The 27,985-nt window shown below is 38.6% G+C and overlaps 1 protein-coding gene across 1 annotated transcript in view; it reads left to right on the top strand.

Annotated features, from left to right (window-relative positions):
* LOC146001666 (uncharacterized) overlaps window positions 1–27,985 on the top strand; it is a 147,159-nt gene that overhangs the window by 62,724 nt on the left and 56,450 nt on the right. The window contains exons 4-6 of the mRNA XM_083139283.1: window positions 15,932–16,068; window positions 19,434–25,281; window positions 26,892–27,090. Of these exons, the coding sequence (XP_082995409.1) occupies window positions 15,932–16,068; window positions 19,434–25,281; window positions 26,892–27,090 (6,184 nt within the window). The remainder of the gene's footprint in view (window positions 1–15,931; window positions 16,069–19,433; window positions 25,282–26,891; window positions 27,091–27,985) is intronic.

Below are 27,985 nucleotides of genomic sequence, written 5' to 3'. Positions count from 1 at the left end.
TTAAACGGTGGAGAGGAAACTATATTAGGACGGAAGGTTGATGGCTTTGATAAAACAACCAACACAGTTTATCAGTTCCATGGGTGCTTCTGGCATGGTTGTCCCAACTGTTACAAAGATGATATAATTAACAACAAAAAGCAAGAAAGCATGGGTGACCATGAAAAAACAAAACGGTTTACTCAGCAATTAAAAGATAAAGAGTACAATGTTATAGAAATGTGGGAGTGTGATTGGGAACCTAGATACAAAAAACGTAAACATGAAATAAAAGATATAGTAACACCAATCACCCCTAGGGATGCTTATTTCGGTGGATGAACAAATGCAAGTAAATTACACGTTCGTGGAAAAAAGTTAAAATATATAGATATTTGTAGTTTGTATCCAACAGTTATGTTCTATGACAAGTTTCCTGTTGGCCATCCAGTAAAAATATTACATCCTCAAAATTACGATTCTAACTGGTTTGGATTAATTAAATGCAAGGTACAACCACCAAGAAAGTTATATCATCCAGTACTACCTATTAAAGAAGAAAAATTGATATTTCCATTATGTGGTAAATGCGTTTATTCTAAAAGTCGTAAGTGTAATCACACAGACATTGAACGTGGATTTACTGGTACATGGAGCACACCGGAAATTAATAAAGCACTTGAAATAGGATACAAGATAACAAAGATATATGAAGTTTGGCAGTTTGAAGAAACTAGCTCCAACATGTTTAAAAGCTATATTTCAAAATTCTTAAAAATAAAATTAGAAACAAGTGAATGGGAAAATGATTACAGCACTAAAGAATTGTATGTCGAAGATGTAAAAAATAGATTAGGTATCGAATTAGACATTGATAACATTAAACCTAATCCAGTTTTACGTGCAATGGCTAAACTACTTTTGAACGCATTTTACGGTAAATTTGGTCAAAAACGAAAAATGGAAACAACAGATTATATCAACTCAGCAAAAGATCTGTATGATATATTATTGAATCCTAAACTGGAATGTATTAACCTTTCATTAATCAACGATGCCATGATTGAGGTTAGGTATCAAACAAAGGATGAGTGGTTGGAAGATCCTACTAAAACAAACATATTGATTGCATTATTTACAACCTCATATTCTAGATTGAGATTATATGATATGCTTGACAAACTAGGTGACAAAGTAGTTTATTACGATACTGACTCTATTATATACATTGATGATGGTACAAACACTGTAAAAACAGGTTGCATGCTTGGAGAATGGACAGACGAGTTAAGCGGTGATTACATAATAGAATTCATATCTACAGGACCAAAAAGCTATGCATATAAAACATCAAAAGGTAAAGTTGTGTGCAAAATTAAAGGATTCACATTAAATTACGTAAACTCTCAGAAATTAAATATGGCTGAAATGATAAAGATTTTAAATAAAGAAATTGATAAAATTATTTTAGAATATAACCAAATTACAAAAAGCAGAAAAACCCATACTTTGGTTAACAAAACAATTCAAAAAAAATTTAAATTGGAATACGATAAACGGGTGATCTTACCGGAAAAAGATGGTGTTATTGACACAATTCCTTATGGATATTAAATAAAATAAACTTGTACATTTATTATTTATATTTTTTTTTATCTTATAAATGAATCAGTCATCACACAAATACCTAGGCGCTAAATCATTAGAAAAAATGTTAAATTCGTCGTTCGAGTATATCAAGATGCAAGATTTAGAAATAGGTAAACCGTATGAAATCACCAATGGTGAAATTGTAAATACAATGCATGGTCTAAAAGCACGCGTTACATTAGATAACAAAAACAAATTGTTTTTACCAGATCGATATGGCAAAACCTTAACTAATGAATTGATGCAAGAACTTGTTGACGATAAATTTAAAATTATATATAAAGGTAAAAAAGAGCTCTTTGATAAGCAAACAAAGCATGACATTGAATTTGTTAAACCATGAACTAACAGAAAATATCTAAAACAGCATCGTATCCCTTATTAGATTACTGGTGGATATGATGAAGAGAATAAAATTCACGTAGAGAGTGTAATTGTAATAAATCAGTCAGACACCGTCTCAGAAATTGAAAAACACTATATAAAATATGATGGACAAGAATGCTCTTGTTGTGACTGTAAGCATGAATTAATTACTTTTTTATCGGATATGTGTAACAAATGGCTGTATGTGTAAGTTTCATAATAAGATCAAAGCGGAATCAGATAATATACAATAATAAACAACGCCATTTATATTTCGGTTTCCTCCAAAAATAAAAATTCTCCAGAAAATAACAAAAATATAGCAGAATTTTTACCTTGTTTTTTTAACACTTTTTGCCCTGATTTTGGGTTTTTACCTTACGTTTATTGGCGGCTGCTCTAGAAAATGACAAAAATATAGCAGAATTTTTACCTTGTTTTTTTAACACTTTTACTTTTATTTTGCATATTTCTCTTTATATTTTTGGTGATTTTTATCCTATATAAGACATATTTTGAAAAATGTCCTCATCGGCCCCCTATAGTAGTTCCACGAATGGATTAACCTGCAATTACAGTAACATAATCCGGTTGAAATTCGCGTGACATGTTTAAATCAGTCGCAAGTTTAAGTAATTCTGGTTTCAAATGTTATACCACAGACAAGGTTATACGAGGTCATTCAAGTTCTAAGGTCTCCTATTTTTTCTTCATTACTAGAAGCAGTTATAGACGTGAGAGTTGTTTGAGAAGAAGCATCCATTCTTGAAGGTTGATGGCAGCTCGAAACGGCCCATAGGAAGTTAGTGGCGCTATCTAACGACGGGCATGTTTTTGATACTGGAAATGACATCACTTACATCGAAAGAACAGCATGTTAATTTCCATTTTCTTCACCTGCGTGGAGTAACACCCATCGATATTCATCTTAAATTGACTGAGACATGCTGTGGTGGTGTCATGGACGTGCGAAATGTGCGTTCATGGGTCTGATAGTTCAAGGAATGTCGGATGTCGTATGAAAACAAACCAAAGGAGCCTCCCCACGAACCAGACGCCAGTTACTCCATTGCTGAGAAAAGGAATGTTTTGGGACTGCGAAGGCGTTATACTCACGCAATGCTATCCTAAGGGTACCACAATGATTGGTACAAGCTATGGAACTGATTTGAGGACCAAGTTCCATCCAGCATTGCGAAAGAAACTGCCGAAAATGGCTGAAGCTGCGTTCTTTCATCAGGACAATGCACCTCCTCATTGGGCGGCCATTGTTCAGCCGCTCTTCATGAAAAACAAATTTGAAGTGAATCACATGCTCCGTCCATACTCCCCTGACCTTGCGCGTAGCGATTTTTGGCTTTTTCCAATGCTGAACTTTCTCCGGTGCCGCACATTTTCCTCTCGTGCTCAGTGGCGAAGCGTCCTATGAGGCCAGGAGGCCGGGCCTACCCACGCCATTACTCTTTGAAAGGTGTATTTACTTATTTCGTCAAAACATGTAATTCAATGGAAAAGTTTGGAATTTTCATTTATGATAATTACAAAAAAATTCTAACCCTGTTCAGTATACGAACTTACCACGGAGTGAGGCACATTTGGTGGGGCCTCTTCTCTTCACATTCTGTCGTACGGTAGTATATGCGGGAAGCCTAATCTTACGAGTACTGTACGTATGCTTATAACGTGCTCCTGAGGCCGGCCTCGCGGTGTTACCCACTAGGACGAACAGAATGTCAGCAACGCTGCATTTCCGCCAGGGTTGGAAATTTGTGGTGTACCAGCATTTTATATAAACATTAGCCTGTGTTCGTGCAGAGAGATTTCTATTTCATTGTACATTCTCCATATTTTGTACGAAACTTAGGTTTTCCTTCCTTTCATCGACGAGAGTAATTGAAATTGAAAATTACGGAGTACTGTAGTTCCGATTTCGTTTTCTGGTCAGAGTGCTGATGGTCTTGTCGATTCACCCAACACCGTAGCGTAAACGGAAAGTCTAAAGAACTTATATTTGTAAAGTACGTCTTCATACCAAATTAAGTAAATTAAAATGCTAGCTACGCCTTATATTTACAAAGTAGTTTTCCTTTAACTGGAAAGTTAATAATTTATTTTTATCGTGAACGGGGATTCCCCTCGCTTGTTCCCCCTCTGTGAAAACTTGCCTGCTGCTCAGGACGCTACAAGGTAGCGTGGCTCGGAGCGCGAAGTTCGTGGCGGTAGAGCTTTGTGATTCGTGTCGTGTGCAGCGGTGAGATTTATGTAAGAAAGTGCTGGACTAAAATGCGAAAACAACAAGATCAATTGAGTTCTTGATTGAGTGAAGATGTAATCATCGGTAAGGTAGGACCCACTTTTGGTCTTTCATATTTTCTTCTTCTAAAATGTTTTCAACTCTATTTTCCTTTGCGAGTAGCAGTGGCAAGTGACAGCAAAATTTAACGTTATTTAATGCGTTAACACTGTCGTCGAATAGATATTACAAGCAGACATTTCTTTATGCAGCCGACACAAGCGAAGAGGTAGGCAGTTTCGTTTACCCTGAAGGAATAACAAGAGAAGAGGGCGGTCAATGAGAGTACAATGTAAGGTAAAAAAAAAGGTAAAAAAGGTAAAGTGTTCCCCTGTGCATAGCACCACGCCATGAAGGCGTATAGGGGGTGTGGGGGTAACAATGTAAGGGAAGACTTTTTTTGGTTTAGGACAAAGAGTGTTATGGGGTTATTGCGGAGGCCATGTCTGTTTCAGGTCTGGCGGAACAGGCCAGTGTTGTCACTTTGGATTGGCAGAAAAGAGCTGAATTGCGCCTAAAAATTGGGATTCTATTCTCCCAAGCAACTACATTTATTATAACCTGTTTATATGTTACATAGTAACCTGTCGTGTTGCCGGGTCCCAAACAAGGATCCTATGTTCTATTATCACGTAAAGGTGTCTACTAACACAAGGGGTAGAACAAACTAGGATGCGAAGTATACACACTGAATGAGAGAGGACACCTTTACTTATGTTTTTTGTTGAAAGCCCCGTAGTGGTCATCCTAACACGTCACGAAGCCAGGTGACCTAATTGTGGTCATGTCCATGTTTCCTGATCATATTTAATTCATTCTCCATACATTCTCATCGTCACGATTAGCATAAATCAGAACAAATGAGACGAAAATATTCAAAATTTAAATTATGTTTACTTGCACATACAGGTGTCAGAAATTCATTTATCTAGAAAGCCAAGACTGGCATTAACTACAACCATTCCTTTAGGTAGACAACAGATAACAATGGTGTTTTCCTCGGCGCGAGGAAGTCTTGCTAAAAAAAAAACTAAGTTGGCAGCAGTAGAACGTACCAAACTGACATTCGCTGAAAGTGCGGAATTCTGTCGTCTGCTCACGGCACAAACGTCAGACTGACCCGAAAATTATGGGGGGGGGGGGTTCTAGCCCTTTTCACCTCAATTGCAAAACAAATAAATAAATTTAGAAAAAAGCGATGGAGAATTGACAACAGGGCTCGAGCACTATTCGTTGGATTTTCGCGATGTCCCATGATTGGTAGTTCTTTCTGGAGGTGTGTGCATAAATCAGGGGTTGAAAAATCACAAACAAATAAAAAAACGAAATGAACAGAAATCTAGATCGATGACATCTGGTGGGTGGGGGGAGAACGTCTAAGACATAATTATCGTATTGATGGCCGGTAACAACACTTTTGAAAACGTCACACCACTGGCAAGTAAAGAAGCGGCCTGGAGGGACATTTAACCACTCTCCATGACATAGCCCCCCTCTTTTTTTTTTTTTTTTTTTTTTTTTTAAGCAACTAATGGAAATTATCGGACTTTTGTGCCTACCCTGTTAGGAACTCTACGCTTCGCCACTGCTCGTGCTGCTTTTGCATCGGCAATTTTCCAGTGGCGCAAGCAGACCCCCTAAAGAAGCGCTCGCGGCGGCCATGCAATCATGGCGTCGACGTTGCGAAAAGTGTGTACGTCTTGATGGAGACTATGTTGAGAAGTGAATGAAGTTTCATCTCTGTTGTGTAAGTTGTTTATGAAAGAAAAAATAGGAGACCTTAGAACTTGAATGCACCTCGTACATTTAGTTTACCAAAAGCCTCGAACGAGACCGAGAAATAATCGAGACCTCTCTCCCTAGATACCAATACTATAATCCAGGAAATTAGAAGTAACTGTTTTCGAGATGATGACGAAAAATAGAATGAAAGTGCACCATTTTCTAAGATGGCGGATTATGCGCAATTCTGATTGGTTAGGTCTTGTGTTGATGAGGAAGACGACAACAATTCTGTAAAACAAAAAAGAATCTTTGTATACATTATGTGTACGAGTAATGCCTATTTCGGCTACCCTATCTATCTATCCCGATTTCTTCAGAGGACTTTTTCATCTTTTTTAAACATCGATTGGTTGGGGTCCTGAGCAAACAAAATTCCATCTTCCCTTTTTTTTAAATCTATGTAGGTAGATACTTGTTTTACAGCGAGATCAGATTTTATTCTTTATCATTGTACTAAACCAATACCCGAATCACATTAATTTGGAGAATTGCTGTGCGTTGAAAATTAATACACTTGCAAACACGTACGGCTTGCTTTCTTCACTCAGGTCTCCCTTATCGCACAACACGATTTCAACTTCTTGTTCTGACATCAGACGCGAATGCCTAAGTTGTTAGGTTAGGCTTGTTATGTTTGGTCCTCTTAGCATAATACACTGCAACTGTATAATTTAGCATAACAATGAAAGCATTCCGCGGTGACGTCAGAACACAATGTTGCAATTGCGTTGTGCGATAAGGAAGGCCCTTCTTCACTCATTGCCAGCCACTGGGAACGCAAGCGTTCTGTTTAGTGTGGGCTCATGGTCTACAGGAGAATGTTTTCCGTAAATCTTGTTTGTTATTTTAGCCTCTATTGGCAGATTTTGTTTGCTTGTGTTAAATTAACTGAAAAGGCGCGAGCGTTTAGGTTGGAAATTGCTGCTTTAAATAACGGTTTCTTTCTTTTTTCGCGAGGCAAGCAGTGAGTGAGTGACTCACGCGGACTGTTCACCGGATTGCATGTTGAGATGCGTTGCTGAGTCAGAGGAGAGAGCTCCTCGCCTCACCTTTTTGCTTACTCTTTTTCCCAGAGGGGGTTGAATCTGGCGAGCATCCCAGATATTTCTGTAAGTTACAGCCGCACTTGTTTTTCATATGCAATGCCTTCCAGTCTGGATTTTCTGCTGCTGTCAGTTTCGTCTCGGGGGAATGTCTAGTTTAACGATCCTCTGTGGAAAATTACTGAAACAGAGAGCGGGGGGGGTGAGGGGACAGCCCCCCCCAATAATTAGGAATATTACCTCATGTCGAGGTTCAGGTTAGGGATGATCACAAAATTCGGATTTCAAAAATTATCCGATATCCGTTTCGGATATTTGTAGAAAATTCGTACAGTGAAATACAAAAATGAGATGTGGCTAGCCCGTAAGACGGATAAACGATAACACTGCCTGGATAATGCACATTCGGTTATCGGGACATTTCGGATAATCCGAATATCTGGTCATTAAGATATTCGTATAATTCGAATATCTGGACAACTCGGTAATGAGGATATGCAATATCCGGATATTTGAAATCGATAGAAAATTGTCCGATATCCGTATTTGGCCATAGTTCAGGTAGGGTGATATCGAGATGCGACTTTTCAGGGTATCTGTCTCGAAGGGCACGGCGATGAGGTTGAGGATGAGTAGCTGAAATTGATGAAGGGGCACTCGCAGAGAACACCTTGTCCAGACAGGGATTCAAACCCTGGAACTTCCGTGGCGAGATCAAAAGTTCACCTTCGAGCCGCCGCTCATCTCGGTGCTTCGAAAGAAGTTACTTGAATTTCTCCTCCTGAATGACAATTAATTTTAATTTTATGAGGCTTTCAGTTAAGAAAAAGAACGATCCACTTGCTTGCAGTTGAAGTATGAAAAATGCATCACAAATTAGAGTTTATCTAGAATGAAGCAATTTTAGAAGTAAGCGAGTTACTTTTGAGCACACGACTGTTCCAAGGTTGGTGTTGAACCTATAACGAACATTTTTTTCAGCCAATCACAATATAAACATTATTAACAATTAATAAACAATTAACATATATTTACTATTATTACTTCAATAAGCATAACATGTTGAAGGTTAAAAACAAAAAGGATGAGAGTCGAATAAAAGTTTCTAAGTTACGGTTTCTTTTCATATACGATGTGCCACTGGTGCGACATTCATGGACGTCCGGAAGAGGGGTCAAGGAGGGGCCACGGCCCTCCCCTGGAAAATGAAGGTCCACCAAAAAAAAATATATTTCACACATAATTTCACTTCAGCCACAGTAATTTGTGTTAATTATTATAAGGGTGTTAAAGGAACATGATATTTTCAGACTGAAGCAGTGTTTTTTGAGGGAACATCACTATTATGGGGAAAAATAATATGCCTCCTTTGCCCCACCCCCCTGGAAAAAAATACCTTGCTTGCACCTCCCTGCAAGAAATCCTGCCGACGTCCATGGCGACATTCACTATATTTCATTATAAAACTGGATGTGTTCAATGTCAAACTCTTATTTTCCGTTTCAAAGTGGCAATTTTTAATAATATCCAATAACATTCTCTGTAATTATTTACTTTGGTTTACTTTTCATTGATTTTTGACGCTGGAATGAATTTCCGTTTTTCACATTAAATGATATTTTCACTTGCATTATACAATTAAACGAATAGTGAATATTAACTTTTTTATTGATATATTTGAACACGATTTTTATTTAGTACTCGCTCAGAATATGATGTAAGTAAATTTTGATATTTTTAACTGTGTCCAAACAATCATTAAGTCCAGAAAAATCAGATTAGTTACTTGATTGGAAGCACCAGCGTCTTATAACTCATAATAAGATAAACACAAACAATTTTTATCTCACGCGGGCCCCCTGAAGTGCGGAGCCTCGGGCTAGTGCCCCTCTCTAAAGCCGGCCCTGTTTGGGCAAAGTTAATTTTAAAAAGTGAACTTGCCGAATACTGAAGAAAATGAATGGAGTATTTTCATGCGCTCATAAATTTGCTTGGCACGTGCCGGAAAAGTTTTCTTTTTCCCTTCTCGTTGATGTCACAGGTAGCAGATGCTGTTCTATTCTTCCGGTTCTTTTCTGTTTGGGGCTAATTTTAGTTGACGCCCGATTCATTCATAGTGTCGAATAGATCCTGAATCTTGTGAAATCCAAGATTGCGCTAGCTGAGGCTTCCTTGAGCTACCTTGCATCGTCATGGGAATCAAGACAAACCACACGAGTTTAGCAGTGTGGCCAACCAACCACCAGATTATTGTTCGTCGTTAGCACTGTGCGAATTAAGCTTTTCGCTTTGGTGGGGGGGATACCCACTCAGTGGCGTATTTGTGATTTCATTTCGGGAGGTAAGTTTCTTTGGGTATGAGATTTGTATATGTTACCTACCAGTCAGTAAATTAACTATTGCCTTGCGGTTCTAAGTACAGTCAACGGCAAAGATAATGATAGGCAAATTGTCCACCGCTATTTTAATTACTTTTTTATTCTACATCGTGTGTTGTTTTAAGGAATGGAACTATGTTGGTTCGAAGCAGGCATTGTTTTTTAGTTATTGACGTCATTATTTCAATTCATTGTCATCACAATGTCTAATACAGACACAATTAAAATGGTGGTGGACACTTCGCCGTTGGGTGTACCTTACAATATTTGTTCTAACCTAAGCCATTAGATTTTATTAGGGGTGTGCGGAATTCCGAAAAGTCGGGATCGGGACGGGAAATTTCCCGTCCCGATCCCAACTTCGGGAAATGACTTCCCGACTTTTCGGGATCCCGAGCAGTCGGGAAATACTGAATGGTCATTTTGAAAAGTCGTTAATTCTCGACGTTTTCTGCATTGTAAATGTCTGGAACTTGTCGGAAATTGTTAGTTTTTGTACCACAAATGCAAAAACAATCACTTAAGGTGAAAATGACGTGTAGAATTCGAGATTTCAAGAGCTTCGGTAAATTTCGAACATTTTCCGTCCCGAAAATGTTCCGACTTTGTCGGGAAATTGAGAATTTTTCCCGTCCCGATTGTCGGGATTTAAAGAATTTCCCGTCCCGACCCAAAAAAATCTGTCCCCCACACCTCTAGATTTTATAAAATTTACACGTAATTTGGAAACACTTACTATATTTACATTGTAAGAAAACCCAAACTCATACACAAAAGAGCTGTCGAACTAGTAACACCGAAAACTTAACCAAATTTCTATTTCCTTGTTCAAACTTAATGTCAATTTAATAAGTTTCTTGCAAACACTCCTACTGTTGTCTTGGCTCTGTGAGGTTAGTAAATTTCAGAATGTAATCCACAAGGCTGCATACTTTTCGGCAGGGAAATCAATGCTGGCTGGATCATTAATGGACATGAATGAATTTTTCAGGGGTGTTTTGTCCCATAGTTAAGAAAAGGTAAGCTTTCAATCCCATTTTTCTTTAAGGGGAGATAAAAACATCCCTGGCAGGGATTAAAATAATTTTTCTTTTGCCGGGGATGAAATATTCTGTTTGGGGGGGAGGAGGATCCCCGGCATGCCCCCGTCAATTCGCACGCTGGTCGTTAGACAATAATAAAAGTTACTATGCAGTATGCATAGATGGGAATTGCTCTTGCAATAATATTATGCCGAGACTGGGAACAATATTGCCCGCAACGACTAGACTCGTACGCCACTAGATTCAGTTTTATTTTCATAAACGACAGGAATGATAGCTCCATTATCTTGTTTTTTCTCTCATTTCAATTTCCAGAAAGTTACCAAACTGAAAGTTTGCTTCAAGAATTTTTGAAACGTAGTTTTCGATCCCATAATGAAAGTTGGTGTAATATTTTCCCAATTTATCAGGAGGGCAAGGGGGGGCAGCCCCCTCCCGGAAAATTATTGTCAAACCTTAAAATTATATATATTTCACACTTAGTTGCATTTCAGTGACAGTAATTTGTGATAATTATATAAACACGTTGCGACTGCGAGGACGAGTGGTGATTTGATTAAGGGACACTCGCAAAGAACACTCAGGCCGAGATTCGAACTCGTGACCCCTGGCGTCTTAGCGCTTCGCCACAGAGGCCGACGGAAAGTTTATAATACAAAACCATAATATAAATACTAGATGATCATTCACACTTCAATATTATTATTGCAGTAAAAAGATGAATATTGTAATAAAAGCCCCGTGATGAGTAACTTTAAGTAAATATTTGGAGCTCTTTATGACAGGGCCCACTCACTGGTTTAGCGCAATTCTTGTAAAGCAGGGGTCCTATTATAATTCGACACTTGGAACAGAAGAAATGGCGTGCCCAGAGGGAGTTCAGGGGGTTGTAACTGCCCTCCTCTTTGGCATAGATTTTCTTTTAAAATGTTAAATGCAGGAAGAGATGGGAGAAATGTATTGTTTACTGTAAATAATTACATAACCTCTTGTTCCTTACAAAATTCCTGGAACGTCACTACATGAATAGTTGTCGATGATGGGTGTATAAGGAGTGACTTTTCTGGAGGCCGTCAAATACCAATATCTTTTCCGCGCAGTACACCCTGAACTGCATTTATGCAGGTTAACGAGGTTATGGCGCCTGGACTCGCAGAGCAATCCTCTATAGGATCTGTGTTCTGTGTACTGCCCTCGTATATATTTGCGATTATCCTTTCATCATCTGCCGCGACCAGTCGCATGAAAGGAAAGTGACGTAAATAACCAAATGCAAACAGGTAACCCTCGTCAGGACCGCTTCTAACCAGAGAGAAAATCGCAGTAAAAATTAGGACTAAAAGTGATAAACGTGCCAAAAGGAAAGTGTTGGGAAAGCCCGTAAGGACGTTCACAATAGTGGCTCTTTACACCCCCTTTGAACTCCTTAGAGGGCTACCAGCCACTTTTCGCGTTTACCACATGATAAAGCATGGCACTTACAGCGTTTACCAATTTAAGTCTTCAAATGAAAACACAAACTAAAAAAACGTTCACGATTCTTTGCGGGATATGAGAGCGAACGATTACCACATTGATGATTCAATTTGTATACAATAACCAGATGCTTTGAACACGATATGAATGGTTTAAGTGGCGTCCGATGACTCCGTTAAGAAGTTTCTTTGTATATAGCAACTCTGTTGTGAAGTTTTGGCAGGGGAGCAGGAAGAAAGGAGATAGAACGTCACCGCAGCTAAAATTAGATCATTGCGGGGCGGCGAACTCCTGGTCTTGTCTACAAGCGGCTCAGTCACACACCACTCCCAACAATATGCACGTTTCTTCTTTTCATTATTAGACAAGTGGAATTTTCTATTTACCTTGATTTCAAACGTTCGACAGGACTGTAACAGGTACATGTTAAAAATGTTTTATTTTGGTTCGTAGAATTTTTATTGCCTCGTATCGTAGAGAAGGGGATAGGTGGACACGTGAAGTAGAGACGTGAAGAAGGGATACCTTTTCGTACTTGTGGTAAGCGTGGTATTGGCAACTCCGTTGACCAATGTTGCCAAGTTGTGATTTTATTTAGGTATGCAGTGTTTTGTTTGTAAAGGTACCAGCATGCTGGGGGAGATTAAATAATTTTGGCCGCCCAGTGCGTTGTCCAGTTTTACAGAAATTGCCAGAACATTAAACCGTATTTATTTCGTTAGAATTGGTGGCGAAAATCTTTGAATTCCAGTTGTTTTGCGAAAAAAATAAAGAAGAGGAATGCTATTGTAATGTAAGTTAGCTGTTACAATTTTTATGTTTGCATATATTTAGAATAGTTCGACATCTGCAGCATATTGAGATTGTTACTTAACGTTTGAGCGCCTATTTTTTCGTGTTATCTCGTAAATGAAAATTAATTGGGAGAATGATTTGTTTTATTATTCCTATTGTCTGTAATATTATATACTTAAACTACCCAGTATTTTTATTGTCGGTCTGCAAGGTATGCACATCTTACGGGTTTGAGACAGCGGTCACGTGATTGTCTATATCCCGTCATAAGTTCTATAATAAATAATACAACGTTGTTTTTTTTTTAACTGTTGTTCGTACTTGTTGGTTTGGTTTATTTTACTTCGAATTTCTGCCACTGTTGACTAATCGTAAAGATGAGAATGAGCGATGATATAATGAAATTGATGAAGGGACGCTCACGTAGAACATCCATGCTCAAACCGGGATTCGAGCGTCGTTGTCCTCTATGCTCGTAACTGTTGGGAATAACACATTATTTCCAGTGACGTCCCCATGGGGTTTGGTGGGTGTCATAATTCTTGTTTGATCCAGCATTAAAATAACGTCAAATGTAGGAAGACATGGCAAAATATTGGATTGACTAATAAAAACGGAAGACATACCTCTCCCCCTCCCTTCTGTGTGGTCATATCCATTACAAAGATCCTGGGCGAGCCATTAATTGTTTTGATAGCATACTGGCTATGTGGTCTTCCATTTCAACTGCTGTACATTTCAATTGTGTGTGTATTTGTTTAAGTCCATTTTGTGCTCCGTCTAATTGGGACTGGACCTACAGTTTCACGTTGATCTGAATCATTGTGAAATATGCCCCCACTAGGGTTTACAGCATTAACCCTACACAAATTGATTGATTGATGGAATGCTATTTTTAAGGGTAACAGTAGTATAAGCCGGAGACGGATTTCTTAAAATTTACAGGAGAAAAGATGAAAAAGTACTTACGGAATTGCGTTCTTGAGGACTTTCTGAAGCCGGTGAAATTGTTTTTTAGAATCGTGCAACGTATTTTGCCTGTAAATTAGCAACGACCAATAAATGATTATAATGTTAAAAATAAAGCTTTTCTCATGGAAAAAAAAGTGATTTCCAGCTTGAAAAATCTTCCGCTATGCATATGAGGTAAGTAGCAATGATTTTTATTTGAAAACAAACGAGTTTAATGTGTCTCCGGCTTATACTACTGTTACCTTTTTAAGTTCACTTATGCACAGTAAGGCTAATCGGGACTGGACCTACAGTTTAAAGTGTGATCTGAACCACTATGTGCCTTCACTGGGTATTGAATCCGGAATCCCTACACCATGGGGACGCCTGCTTTAAGATATATTTCAAATGTACATCCAGTTCTGATTGGCCTCTCTGATAGACATAAAACCTAGTTTCCAATCCTGAGTGAATTCTTGTTAATACAATTTATCACAAAGCAACTCATTAATGACATAGTTTTCTATAAAAGTGGTTTATGTGGTTTTTTATGCTTAGATAGCATAATTGAGACTTCAAGTATAGTTTAAAGTCAAATTCAAATCCCTGAATTGTGCCTTTATCAGGAATCAAACCTGGTACCTCTTCAATGATTTATCCACACACCGTAACAGCACTGCAAAATTTCCTCAACAGTCCCATAAAATTGTTCAGAAAGGATTGATTTATTGTTATTTTGGCTCTAAATTTTTCTTCATCCCTCCTCCTCCAATATGAACTTACACCCCACTCCCTGATGGAAAGTTGAGAATAAACTGGACTACTTGATTGAACAACAGCTTCTGTGGAAGAAATGTATTTGGAAAAATAAACTGGCACACCTTACGTGTTCTAGCAGTTCAGGTGGTGAAGAATATTTTTTGACAAATGAAGATGAGGCTTTCTTGTGTTAACAATCAGGTCAGGTTCTAGAGAACATGCCCAGCTTTTGAGAGTTACTATCACTATTTTGTTTCATCTTGAAAGATTTTAATATTATTCAGATTTTATCTGGTTATTAACTTGGAATCACTTCCATCAGATAGTGCTTAGGAAGTGTAGAGATACTACTACATTGAATAACTGTTTCTAAAACCAGCTAAATATTTACACACAATGATCATGATGGAATTGTTATACAGTATTTGACCAGTGAGAATTGAAAGTTGATGGGAAAAATTTGATCATTTTTGTGTGTCCCATTGAAAAATTATGAGAAAAGTTATTTTTGTGTCATTCCATATTTTCATATTAGTTTAGGGAATATTTAGTGATTCATGGAATTAAACTCGGTGGTGGACCATCTCTTGCGGGAGTCAGATGATTTTTTTTTTCAGCTGCCGCACACTAGGTAAAGACAAAGTTTATTGTCTGTTCTATACGTTTTCGGGTGATCACTTAATTTTAGATAACAAATGGATGGTGGTCACCATTTAGTCTTTTAGACATTTTGCAAGGATTGACATGTCGATTCATAATTTATTGTTAGTTGCAGTGCTTGAAGTGAGGGGGATGTGGGGAAGCAAAATTTTCACAAAGTTCCCCCCCCCCCAATCAACCTCAATGCTCAACCAAAAATCCTCCCAGCTAACATTTTTCACTTCAAGAGCTGCTAAGTTATAGATATCCTGAGGAGTGAACTCTTAATTGTATATGTCCGTAGGGAGTGGAAGTGGGAAGTGATTACTTCAATCCCTATCAACTTTTGGTTAATCAGACATCTTTATTTATTTATTTAATTGGAAAACAGTAGGGGACATGCCCAATTACAGTGTTCAGTATGGGATCTTTGCAAGGAGGGTGTTGATGGCCCCTTCTCTATCCTAGAATTAAATTAAATGTCTAATATTTGTTCAGCAAACTTCAAGTAAATGACTCATCCATTCATTAGTTTTTGTAGGGAACTTACATAACTCGTGATGGAATTCCCAAAATTAAAGTGGTATGACATCCAACTAAAAAAAATCATTTTGCAGTCTGTGAAGAATTGTGATGTATTTTGTTGAATACTTGGATTAGAAATCTTATCTTCCATATATGTTAGATGGTTGAATAACGGACTAGTGAATTTTAAGCATGAATATGTGTCAGGCTAGCATGTGTAGATTGTTGTACTGTTCTTTCTTTCTATAGGCTTCTTGTCAAATCATAGCCCTTTGCTAAATGATGGAGGTAATCAACAAAGCCCTTCATTTCATGCTGGAACTTACCCTGCTCGAGGACACTTGGTTTCTCCAGCAGAATCTGCTCGTGGACTTCCAGAAGGCAAGGTGAGAATATGGAGAGGTCATTATGTTTCACAGTGAATGCGGCATTACAAAATTGCTAACAGAAGCATATGGTTAATGTGTGTTTTGTTCTTGTGTGTCCAAGAATGTGGTTTAAGTTCCGTAAAATGCAAGGTAATCGGTGGACACACTGAACTTCCATTGCTGGGTCTTAAATTTGTAAGTTTTGGAAAGAACATAGAAATATATTTGTATTTTGGTTAATTTACGTCACTTTCTTATCCCTCCATGTTAATTGCGATGATGGGGATGAATGATGACTTGATAAAAGGAATGAATAAAGATGATGGAAGATCTATGTTTACCCACAATTCATACCTAGAACCAAGACATAGAAGTGGTGATATGTGTCAAAATATGCAACTATTATGCATTGTCTTCTAAATTTTTGCAGTCCTTGAATATATGTGAATAAATAATTTACACATAATCCACAAACTTCACACAGCCATTGCTATTGAAAATAATGTTTGGGACCAATAGAATTGTATAATATGGTTGCTATTCAAACATACTTGTTCTTATTTCTCATAATGTGTACTTAAAATATCCAACCCAACTACCATCACTTCAGGTATGATGGGCAAAACTTGCAAAGTGTGTCCATTTGTAGGCACTGAGTTCAATTTAAAATTGAACCTAGCACAATTATCAATCGGTGATCAAGAGAGTATGACTATTCTGGTCAGATTGGTGACAGATACCCACCAGTTCTTATTTCTAAATTATCAATAAGTGTCAATTCTTCCCTTTGACTTGTGATAGATTGTGTACACTTTGGGTGCTTATGAAAAAATGTATTCCTCCCCATCCCCCACCCCGAGATTGTACATAAGTACCTCACCTTTAAAACTCCTGATGCTACTCTTCAGTAATCATTTGCAAGAGTGTCTCTTAAAAATACATGTGAATATTCAGTGTTTGTAATCGTCGTCCTAGTTGGTAAAATGTGCTCTTCGTTGCTGTAAGGTTCCATTTTCACTACACAGTCCAGCACAACTGACGTGACTCCCACAGTACGATTAGACTGTGTACTGATTGTATCCATACAACGTCACCTCTCAGAAATGTTCTGTTTGATTGCAACGCCACCTCTTGGAAGTTTTCTGTTTGAGTACAACGCCACTTCTCAGAAATGTTCTGTATTGTAAACAAAGAGCAAACCTCGGACCGCGCAAGGAGTAAAGCACTCGGTGTTTACAAAATGCAATCAATAACGGCTTGTAACCACACATTTGCACACATTATTAGCATTTTACCAACTAGGACTACGTTTACAAACAATGAAGTCAGTGGCAGCTTGTAATCACACATTCGCGATTATCTCTAAAATGGCTCGTTCTCAGACCCATGTTTACTGAGACTTTTTTGGTTCTATTATCATCCACTTTCACCTGTGTCAGTTTACGCTATTACTTATGACATCCCCTGTACATTGAAACAATTTTTTAATTTTTGAAACCGGTACAAAAGCATTATACACATCCTTTTTTTTAAAAAAAAAATCATGATCTAAGGTTACAAAGAGAGGTTGAGTTTTTGTTTAAAGCCCATGTTATGCACAGATAAGCTAATGAAGGCTGGGCCTATAGTTTTTAGTGGAGTCTGAACCACTTCATTGCGTATCGAACCTGGGAGATTTAATAATTAAAATGTGTTTACCTCTAAATCAATTACTAATGAATTTGATTGCATTAATAAAGATGATCATTATTGCAACATATAAATCAACACCACATACATTAGCCTGCTATTGCTCATTATGAACCATTATGGTACAGCCTCAAACTTTCCACTTATAGTTAGTAATACTAGTATAATTGTGTGATAGGATTGATCTTGGTATTATTTATTTCTGTAAATAATCAACTTTTGTACTTTTTTGGTTTGTTACCGTCGAAGAAATTATCCTTTCTTCATTTTTTACGAGTGAAATGAGTGAAAATGTTACTTGCAGTTAAAGACTGATATTTTTCTAATTTATTTTGCATCTTAGCTTGTATGTTATATTATACATGAAAATATTGCTAATATATCTAATTAAAGTGTATTATTTACTTTGTGTTGTGAAAATCTTGGTAATTCTCTCTTTTGCATGTTTTTCCCCTATATAAATATATGTTCTTTCCTCCTTTTCTGTTAAACATCATTTTTAACTCCTCCCCAATATTTCTAACATTCACAGTTAACTTTAATGTCTTGTAGTGGCATGTAATTAACAGACAAAACCCATGAGGAAAGTACACATTTAAAAATAACATAGAATTGTCTAAAAAGCTTCCACTGTTTGCTTCTATGGGAATATAGGACAATGACATGATTTGCTTTTTTATTGGAACTTGTTCCCTTGATTTTTGTCCCACATAAAAATACATTAGTTCTATTTGCATTATGTCTGCAGTAATGAAACTATTAATCTAAGCATGATAATAAATGTTTTTTTTTGTAGTGGGAATAAAAAGGGGTTTGAGTATTTTGACTTGTAATGAATTTGGCATATGCAGTTTATCTAATCCCACACCTTGCTAGTACATATAGTAACCATTTGATTATCCCCACAAAAAAAAGTTTATTGAAGTTCTTTTCCTGTTTGTAAAGTATTATGAAGATTGGTTTGCAATATAGTAAAGTGTCTGTGAAGAGAGACTTTATTTTGAGAATGTGCATGATTTATATTTTGACCTTGCAAATTGCTTTAGTTAAATCAGTTAGTTATGTTTCTGTTAAACTTGTTTTGAAACATTGTGAAGTTTTATTTTTTGTTTATTTGTTTGCAAATAAATCAATTATGCAAAATTCACAAGGATTACATTCTATTCACTGATTGCCTTTGCTATATACAATGATACATATTTTTTTAATGAAGCTGTTAATCACTTTACTGTTACAATATGCAATACCTTTCTGTTGTAGCCTTACATGTGAACCAGTTAGTGTTTTGATATGCTACTTGTTTGAACCCATTTGAATTCTACCCTTCTTAATTTCTACCCTTATGAGAAACTGTGTGCATACACTCACACTGCCACTGCTTCAATAAATAGGACAGAACCTGTTGAGATTAAAACATTTTTATCCTTGCTTGGAGTACAGTGAAAATATTAGGCATGGTGTTTCCGGTGCGCTTCATACCCTGTACTGTTTGGAGTGAATGAAGAGAAGGTACACTTGCTGTTGGGGTAAACGAGAGCTGTTGCTTTTCCAAGCAAACTGGGAGTTAATGTGCCTTCCTCTTGGTTTATTGTTTGACGTAAACTGTGTCGCATGTCAAGCTGGTATACTAACCCACTTGCTTCAGAAGTGAATGGAAAAATATTTGTTGATACATGCCCTTCGTATGTTTTCAGCCTGTAACAACCGAAAGAACCAGACGGCACGTGATTAATGGACAGAACATCCCTCCTCCTGTGGAAAGACCTTTAAGGAAAAAAGAGATACAAAAGCTTCTCTCCCAAGCTGTTCCTTTGGAAGAAAGTACACCCCAGTGTAGACCACAGAGCATTCTTAAAAAAACAAGCGGTAGTGATGGTTCAAGCACACCTGCAACGAGGAGAAGTTACATAGAACCCGAGTACGTTTCGCAGAATTGGTATGATGCAGACGATGATTTGTATGACTTTGCAGATTTTAAAAGTGCCTGCTACGGTTTGCCGGAAGCGGATACTGTGACGAACCAAAGTTCCGCAGATGTCATTAGTTGTTATGAGTCGATTGGAGCCACAACCTGTTACGAGTCTGTCCGAGCAAGCAGTGTGTGTGAGTCTTTTGATGCGACAAGCTGTTACGAGTCAGCCGATGTGTTTAGTTGTTACGAATCAGTTCTGACAAACTCTACCAAAGAATTTCAGCTTGACCATCATGAGAGTAATGAATCCCTCGAAGTCGAAGAAGGGAACAAAAGTGACTTTGAGACTTCTGAAGTGAGAAAGCAAAGTGAAAATGTTGGGGAGCAAAAAGAGAAGATGAATAATTTAAATAAAGAGGACAGAGTAAATGCCCCTGAACCTGATAATTTGGATTCTTCGCTGGAAGAAGTGGACGAGGTGGTGGATGTGATTTATTCACAGAAGAACAACGAGGCACCAACTTCAAAGGCTGCAGACAATGTGAGCATTGGTTCGGCAGCATCATACTCCACCAACTCGATATCCCGGAGGGAGAAAAGTGGTTTCTTTTCGTTCCTTAAGTGGTTTCGGAAAGGCAAGGATGATACCTATGTTAAGAGTGGTGTGCAGAAGGTACCTGCAGATGAGCTTCAGAGTCAAAGCTCAAGCTGCGTCAGTATAAATACTCTCGTTAGTACTACCAGCAGTTTTGCTTTTGTACCGGGACAGCTGTACAGGGGACCTTTTCGCTTAGAGAAGAAAATTTCCGTGGGTCCCGAGACAGACACTTACAGAAGAAGATTACGACAGAGAGACAGAATACGGGAGTTGGACAAGAACCTCACTCTCAAGAGGAAGTATAGACTGTTCGGAAGTGCAATATCGATTAACAAGGAGAAAGACAAGACTATAATAGATAGTAGAGTGCAAAAGAATACGGAAGCAAGACCACAACCGGAAACCCCACATGCTGAAAGTGATAGCACTAATGAGGTAAAATTAGGTAAAGAATCTCCGGGAAGTAAGAATTCCACCTTTGGAAGGAAGAAACGCAAAGCACCAGCGCCTCCTGTTGTGGAAGTTAAGCAAGAACACTACAATGATCTTAGTCTGCCAAGCACTTTAGAGCACAAACTACGTGATAGAAAGGCAGGTGATTCTGGAAGTTTTAAGTTGGACAACATGTCGCACAGACGGTCGAACAGTGAATCAGCCAAAGACAAGAAGGCAGGTGCATATTGTCATGTTAAAGGGAAACGCAAAGCCCCTCCTCCTCCGTTACAGAATCAAGATGCTTATCCTGAGACTGAAGAACATTCCAAAACCAACTCTTTTGGCAAGTTTAGGAGCCCTTTCGGGAGTTTCGGAAAGAAGCGGCGAGCCCCTCGGCCACCAATGTATGACGACGAAGAGTTGGAAAACGATGATGCAAACAGCAGAGCTAAAAATGCAAGGAGGAAAGAAGACAAAGAAATACAAGCTAGTAATCAAGAGGGTTCGGTGTCAAGACTCTCTCCAGAGGAGAGACAGAAGCTCATTAATAACATTTCCTTGCTCAAAGCCCAGGCGAAACGACGAAGCGTAAGCTCACCGCCTGGTAGTCCAAATCTTGGTTGGAGAAATATTGATGCCGATGATGAGGATGATGTTAACCTTAATGTTGTTGAGAAAAGGGAAGTAGTGTGCAATGATTCATTGAAACTTGAACGGGGTGTTCTAAAGCCAAACAAGGCCATCCCAAAAGTAGGTAAAGATGCATCTGCAGAGAACAAAGCATCAATGTCCCCAAGACCTTGGTACAAACGTAATATTTCCAAAGATTATGGTAAGAAAGAAATATTCAAAAGTTTGGAAAAGAAGGAAAAAGAAGAACCATGGATGCCTGAAGTTGGATATTCAAGAACAAGTACTGCACTCCCAAATGAGAGCACATTTAACATATTTTCCAACCTTGTAAGAGGTGATGAAGCAAAGAAGAATGAGGATAAGAAGAAAAAGGATGAAAAAGAGAAAAGAAAGTCCCAAGTTTCCATGCTGGCAAATATTAGTGAACTAGACAGAGAAGCTGCTGAAATAGTTCAGCGTGAACAGAATCGTGAGAAAGCTCTTCTAGCTGCAGAAGATGCTAAATACTATTCGTATCCTGAAGTACCAGCGATACAACGACAGGAAAGTGTATCTAATGATGACTCTCCCAAAACAAAAGCTGAGAAGAAAAGTACAACCAGAGAACTCATTTCATTGTTCAATGCTATAAGCAATGTTTCAAGAATAACTGTCAATTCTAGTTTTTTTCCAAAAGAGATTGAAAAGAAATTATCATTCGGTGGAGGAGAATCATCAAAAGGAGCAGAGCGACAAGCTGGAACAAAGCAAAAGGGAGAAAAAACAGAATCAGTAAGTTCCCCAGGTGCAAAGAAAAAGCATTCCAACCCTATTGGAATCAAAGATAGTGATCCTCCCATCAGGACAGCAAGTATTGTTGAAACAAGATCCATGGCCGGACCATCAGCACCGACAATAAGCGAGATCGAGGAGAAACCCAAGTCTCAGGTAATTTACGAGGCAAATCGTTACAGGCGCCACCACTCGCCGAGCCCTAGTATCCCCACAATAGCAGAACAGTCTGAATCTGCAAGTTCGGTGCTCAGCACCCCTGCTTCTACATTGGGTGAGAAGAAAATCCAAGCTGCAGAACCATCTGTTGCCGAATCTCCAACGAAACCAGAGCCGCTGCAAGAAGCCAAGACAATTGTCATCTGGGTTTGTCCAAGATGCACTTTAGAAAATCCACGCTGGAGGCTAACTTGCGACGCTTGTGAAATGTGGAGACCTGCTATTCGAGAAGAGAAGACTGTATTTGAAGGTGGGGTTGATGAAGTTGTGCCGAGAGAGGAAGTACCGAGGTTAACACATCATGTAGAGGCAAAATTAGAAAACGGTACTAGTAAAGTTTCTCCTCCAGATAAAATTACAGACAATGCAGCAGCTACAAAAATTGTAAAACCACTACAAGTTAATTGTGAAATGAAAGGCCCACCTACTAAATATGGAGAAATGCTGAAAGACCAGGGCAATGTAGTATCTTCCACACATCCTTCCAAAGTTATATCAGTAAACGACAAATCTCCAGCTAAACTAAACTCCCATTCAGAAGAAGAAACTCGGGCAAAAGCCACATCTATGATACAGAATGTTGTTCCTGAAAAACAAAATGCCAACAAGGCTCAAAATAATGGCAAAGACATACCTTCAATGCCAGCAAATTTCATAGGTGGTCGTACAAAACAAGATGACAAGAAACAAATAGCAGTTGTGAGCCAGGTAGTCCCTGTTTTACAAGGCCCTGGGAAAGACTCGGAGCCATCCATTATAGAGGATCCAGATTTTGAGGAAGTAAGAAAAGCACGGCTTGCATTCTTTAACCGAAACTCTAAGACAGAAGATGATTTTAAAGAAAATGCTCTAGAAGTCATTTGTGGCAGCAAAATACTGGATAACGTTTCTGGCATAACTGCTACAGATCAAGTGAAAGGTATAACTCCCAAAGAACCATTGAAGCAAAAAAATAATGAGGAACTAAAGCATTTAGATACATCTAATACAAAAGTGTTGCAAGAGGGTCAACAGAAATCCAAAGGTGCCATTTCCAAAAAAGTGGAAAGTAAAGCTGTTGAAACGCAAAGAACTTCATTCCCAGAAAGTATGGCAGTTATTGTTCCGGTAACTACCAAGCAGTCAAATGCAAAGAAAAATGACAGTGGAGGAACACATCAAGAAAAAGTTTCAGTGTCTGTCAATACAAAGGAGGACAGCGGAATGTGCATGTTACAGGAAATTACAGTGATGACAGCGTCTGTTTCTAAAACAAATGCTTCCACTTCAACAGAGCATAAGAAGTTCTTAGCAACATCTCAACCTTCTATTAGCAATGGCCATGCCAGCAATTATGCTGTGGTTAAGAAGAGTGAAGTTAAAGCTGTAGCATCTACTGGGATCCTGAATAAGTCTTCTAGTAGCACTGTGAAAGAAGCTATTGCAGTACCTTCCCAAGAAAGGGCACTGCATTCTGTAGCTGATACAAAAGATGTTGGTTGCAACAAGCCATTAACTGTTGGTGGAAGAGACAGAAAACCTCCTGTTGATAATGGTGTAAAAAGTGCTGGTGATGTTTTGTATGCAAAACGGGAATCGGCAATGCAAGCCAGTGCAAGTACTGATATAAATAGATATGACAACTTGATTAAAAAGCAGTCGGATGAAGATAAACAAAAGCTGAAAGAGATATTGAAGGAAATGAAGAACTCTCTTCCTCACAAACCACATGCTTCTCCTTCCGTTAATGATGTACCAAAAGCTACTGTAGAAGCATCAAAACCAGAAATCAAATCTGAAAGAGTAATACCCAAGCAAGATATTCCTAGCACCAATAAGCCTGCAGAACATCGTAAATCCAGGGATGCTACTACTGAGACTAAGCAAAATGATGCTCAGAAACTTGGAGCTATTAAAAAGGTGCCACAGAAACCTGTGAGACGTGATAATAAACAAAGCTTGGCAAATGGCATTGTGGACAAAAAGCTAAAGAGTGACACTGCACAGCATAATGGATATGCAGAACTCAAAGTTGCAAGTGAGACTTCTGGGAAAGTTCTTGCAAGTGGATCCAACTCTCAGGTGGCAGAGGCTCTTCTTATAACGACGGAGACTGTGTATGAAGAGGTGATAGTGAAAAAGGCCCCCAAAAATACTGAACCAGAAAAACCCGCCAAAGTGTCGACCTCAGTGCAAACGAGTGGAATTGTAAGAAAGCTGCAACCAATGCCGAGGACAAGGAGGAGTAAAACTGAACCAGCAGTGCCGCCGACTGCTTCGTCTCCTGTGCAGGTGCCAATAACAGTTGAAGAGCTATCGGCAGGCATCACTGGTGCGAACCAGCCTGGAGAAACAGCCATCGCCATCAAAGGTGGTAAATTGTACACGTCACTTTCCAAAGATGCGCGAATTGGAAAGGGAACTTTTGAGTTAATAGGAGCAAAGGATTTTGCAAGTATTGAAGCAACCAAGGTTGGCAATGAAGTAAAAGCAGTTGTTCATGTGTATGCTAACGTCCCTGTGCCCGTTGCAATCCCAGTATGCACCGTCCCTCAAACAGAGAAACAAGTAGTAAGTCAGGCCTTGAAATCTGTCTTGAAGGATGCTAGTCATTCAGGTGATGTCAGAAAAGTTAACTCTTCTCAACAGACGCAGTCTCCGTGTCCGCAAGATTCCAGAGAAGGCAGCTCGAGTAGCCACGAAACTCCTCGGACTCCTCACAATGTCTCGTGGAAAGATCCTGCTGAACCCGCCAAAGCATCTGGGAAGACACAGGAGTCTACGCAAGATACCCCCAAGAGCAAGCCTCCGCCACATCCTTCTCCCATACCTCCAAGCAGGAGCGGTCCTGAACCTGTGAAAGCAGAGGTGAGAGATGAGAGACCGACGAGCGGAGCTACATCAGATGCTGGTTCTGTTGCGAGCAGCGATTACAGTGAGGTGGAGCGGTTAACAGCTCAGCTCACCAAACCTAAAGGGTTGGCGGACTTCAAAGGTATGGTGTGCAGCATGATATTTCCAAGCATGGTGTGGATTTCGTGGAAAGAAGAGAAGCATGGCCCTAACTTGAGTCTCGATTTGTTCACAATAACATACTTATGAAGGAGTGTAAGTATATTTGAAATCTTGTATTTGATATTAGTCTATAACAAACTACATTTTACTAACACATTTTTTGTGTTGTGTCATAAAGTTGCATCTTACATGATAACATTTGTTGTTGAGTTTTGTGTATTATATTGTAATAACATTTTACTAAGAAAAGTGTCATAGCATGGTATCATTTGTGTTCAGAATTTTGAATCAGTTTTATTTCTAAAATGTTTTACAAAAGACTAACAGAATGTCAAGTTTGTTTGCAGCTACAGTTTAGTTGTAATGTTTTCGTAATTGTGCTAATTTGTTGTTGATTTAGACTTAATTAATAAAAATTCGTAGATTATGTACTCCTCCAACAAGTATACTTATCTTCAATCTTTTTCTCAGTATTTCAACAGCAACATTGAAAGTGTTGTAAAATTACCAAAAAAGATAGTATAGTGTATGTGTTTGTGAACATAATCTATGTGCTTCTATTGAAATGGTAATAACGGTAAACTTGAAAATACACTCAGAACTATTATTCATTATTAACCATCTTGTTGAATGAAATGCAAAACTCATAGTGCCACAAATTAACTTACAACAAAAGTTCAAAATTCTGTGAAAATGTACTTCCATGTGTGAAACAGATGTAACATTCTGCACATGGATCTTAACATTTTGAATGTTGCATAAGAACATGTAAAAGTGTAGGCATGTGATTCAGAATGCATTGGTTTGTCAGGTGTTACTTCAGAATATCATGACTAAATGAATAGACAATATGTGCCTACTAAGTAAAGTGTGACAGAGCATAGTGAGGTAGGTCAGACAATGGCACTATGCAGAACAAGAAGTCTCCAGGAAATACAAAGAGAGTCCACCCCTGAATGGAACCAGTTCAGGTGAACGTCTCCAATGTTGTGATTCATGTCTGAACTGGTCAGTGCTCCATGACAAACTGCCTTGCAAGTCGTACATTGCCTAATCATGATAGATATAATTTATGCTACCTTGTAGGTTTTCCGTGGGTAGTAGATAGCTCGATTTAAAATTTCTGCAAGTGCTTTCTCAAAATTTAATGTTATTGATAATTTGGCCACAATGATTTTGATATAATGATTGCAACTACTACCATAAAGATATGTTAGGAGTTACCAGAGTTTTAAGCTGTTATTAAATTTTACATTTTTTTTCGTGTATCTATACTCTACTAGTAGATGAAGGTGGTACAGCACCGATAAAATGTTAGTTTCTTTAAACACATGAAATGTACTTACATATCCGTGTAACAGTTTATTTCATTTGATTAATTCTGGTGACCACCATCCACGTTGTCAGCTTGGTAGGCTCCCGGCAGTCAATACAAGTTTCAAAATACACCATTACACAGATACGTAAGTATATTTCATGTATATATCAATATCCCACTGCATCTACAGTGTATGTCCCATAACATTAATATAGTTTGGTGTTGCTAACTGATGACCACCATATCACTATGAATATTAATTTGTTACATAGCTGACCTCGAAGCTTCTCCTCCTGAGCTGAACATGAACACACTGGCCATAAACCGTCTTCTACGAAGGTTGGAAGCTGCCATAGCTGGAGGCCAACATCATCAAGCTGCTCGATTGGCAAGAGAGCTAGCTCGTCTGAAGATCAGTTGCTCAGTCACCCGCCATCGTCGGAGCCTTGACACCAGCCCAGCTGCTATCATGTGAGTTAGGAATACGTTACCTCTACCTTTAAATCATATGATTTTGTATTCCTCGCCTACAATTGTACGAGTTCATTATTTTTTTTTTGTTTGTGTAGTTTTTGTGGATGTTTATGAGTGAGTCAAATTCATGCTAACAGGCTGTGATGACCTGAAGCTTCAGGAAATTTGCTTTACTGTGGAAAATCTCAGTTGACACTGGTATATTGTCATATATATTATAATATTACGAAATATTTTCACCGTGGTTCCTTGCTGATTCTTATAAGATGCCTATGGTGCATTTGGATTGGATTCACACTTGATTGTTTTAAAACGACACAAGTACACAATTTCTGATTTCAATTTTATCATTAGTTGTTGTTCTGTTTATCTTTTTTGCTATTTGTGTAAAAGAGTAAAATGCTCCCTTGTTCTTTGCACCATGCCAAGAAGACATGCATATAGGGAGTATGGAGGGCCCCACACTCACGGCCGAAGGTGGGGATGATGTGATCAGTACCATGCCCCTAGCCACCTTTACCTCCCAGAGTTTCCTCCAGGTGCCCACTCGGGTGGGCACCAGAGCCACTTGAACAGGTGGAAAAAATCCCGGTTCTATTCCACCAGGGATCGAACCCTGGTGTGCCCGTACAGGCTAGCTCTTTCCCCCCTGGGCCGCTTGGTTGAAGCCGAACAATAGGCGGTTGGGGAACAAGCCATCCAGGGTTCGATGCCCGGCTGTACCTGCACGGTGCACATAAACAAATAGAAAAATACTATTGAGATGGGGGGAAAGGATGGGTTGCATATGAAATTATGGCGATTTGATTAATGGACTGTGATATGTGAATATGTATTATGTTAAGAATCTCTACATGATATGAGAACTGCAAGTCCACACCTAATTTCAATT

This window comes from Lepisma saccharinum, chromosome 17 (assembly GCF_977018435.1).
Source record: "Lepisma saccharinum chromosome 17, izLepSacc3.1, whole genome shotgun sequence".
Classification (NCBI taxonomy): Eukaryota; Metazoa; Arthropoda; class Insecta; order Zygentoma; family Lepismatidae; genus Lepisma; species Lepisma saccharinum.
The sequence above is the reverse complement of the archived record's forward strand: the minus strand, read 5'-3'. Positions and strand labels throughout refer to the sequence as shown.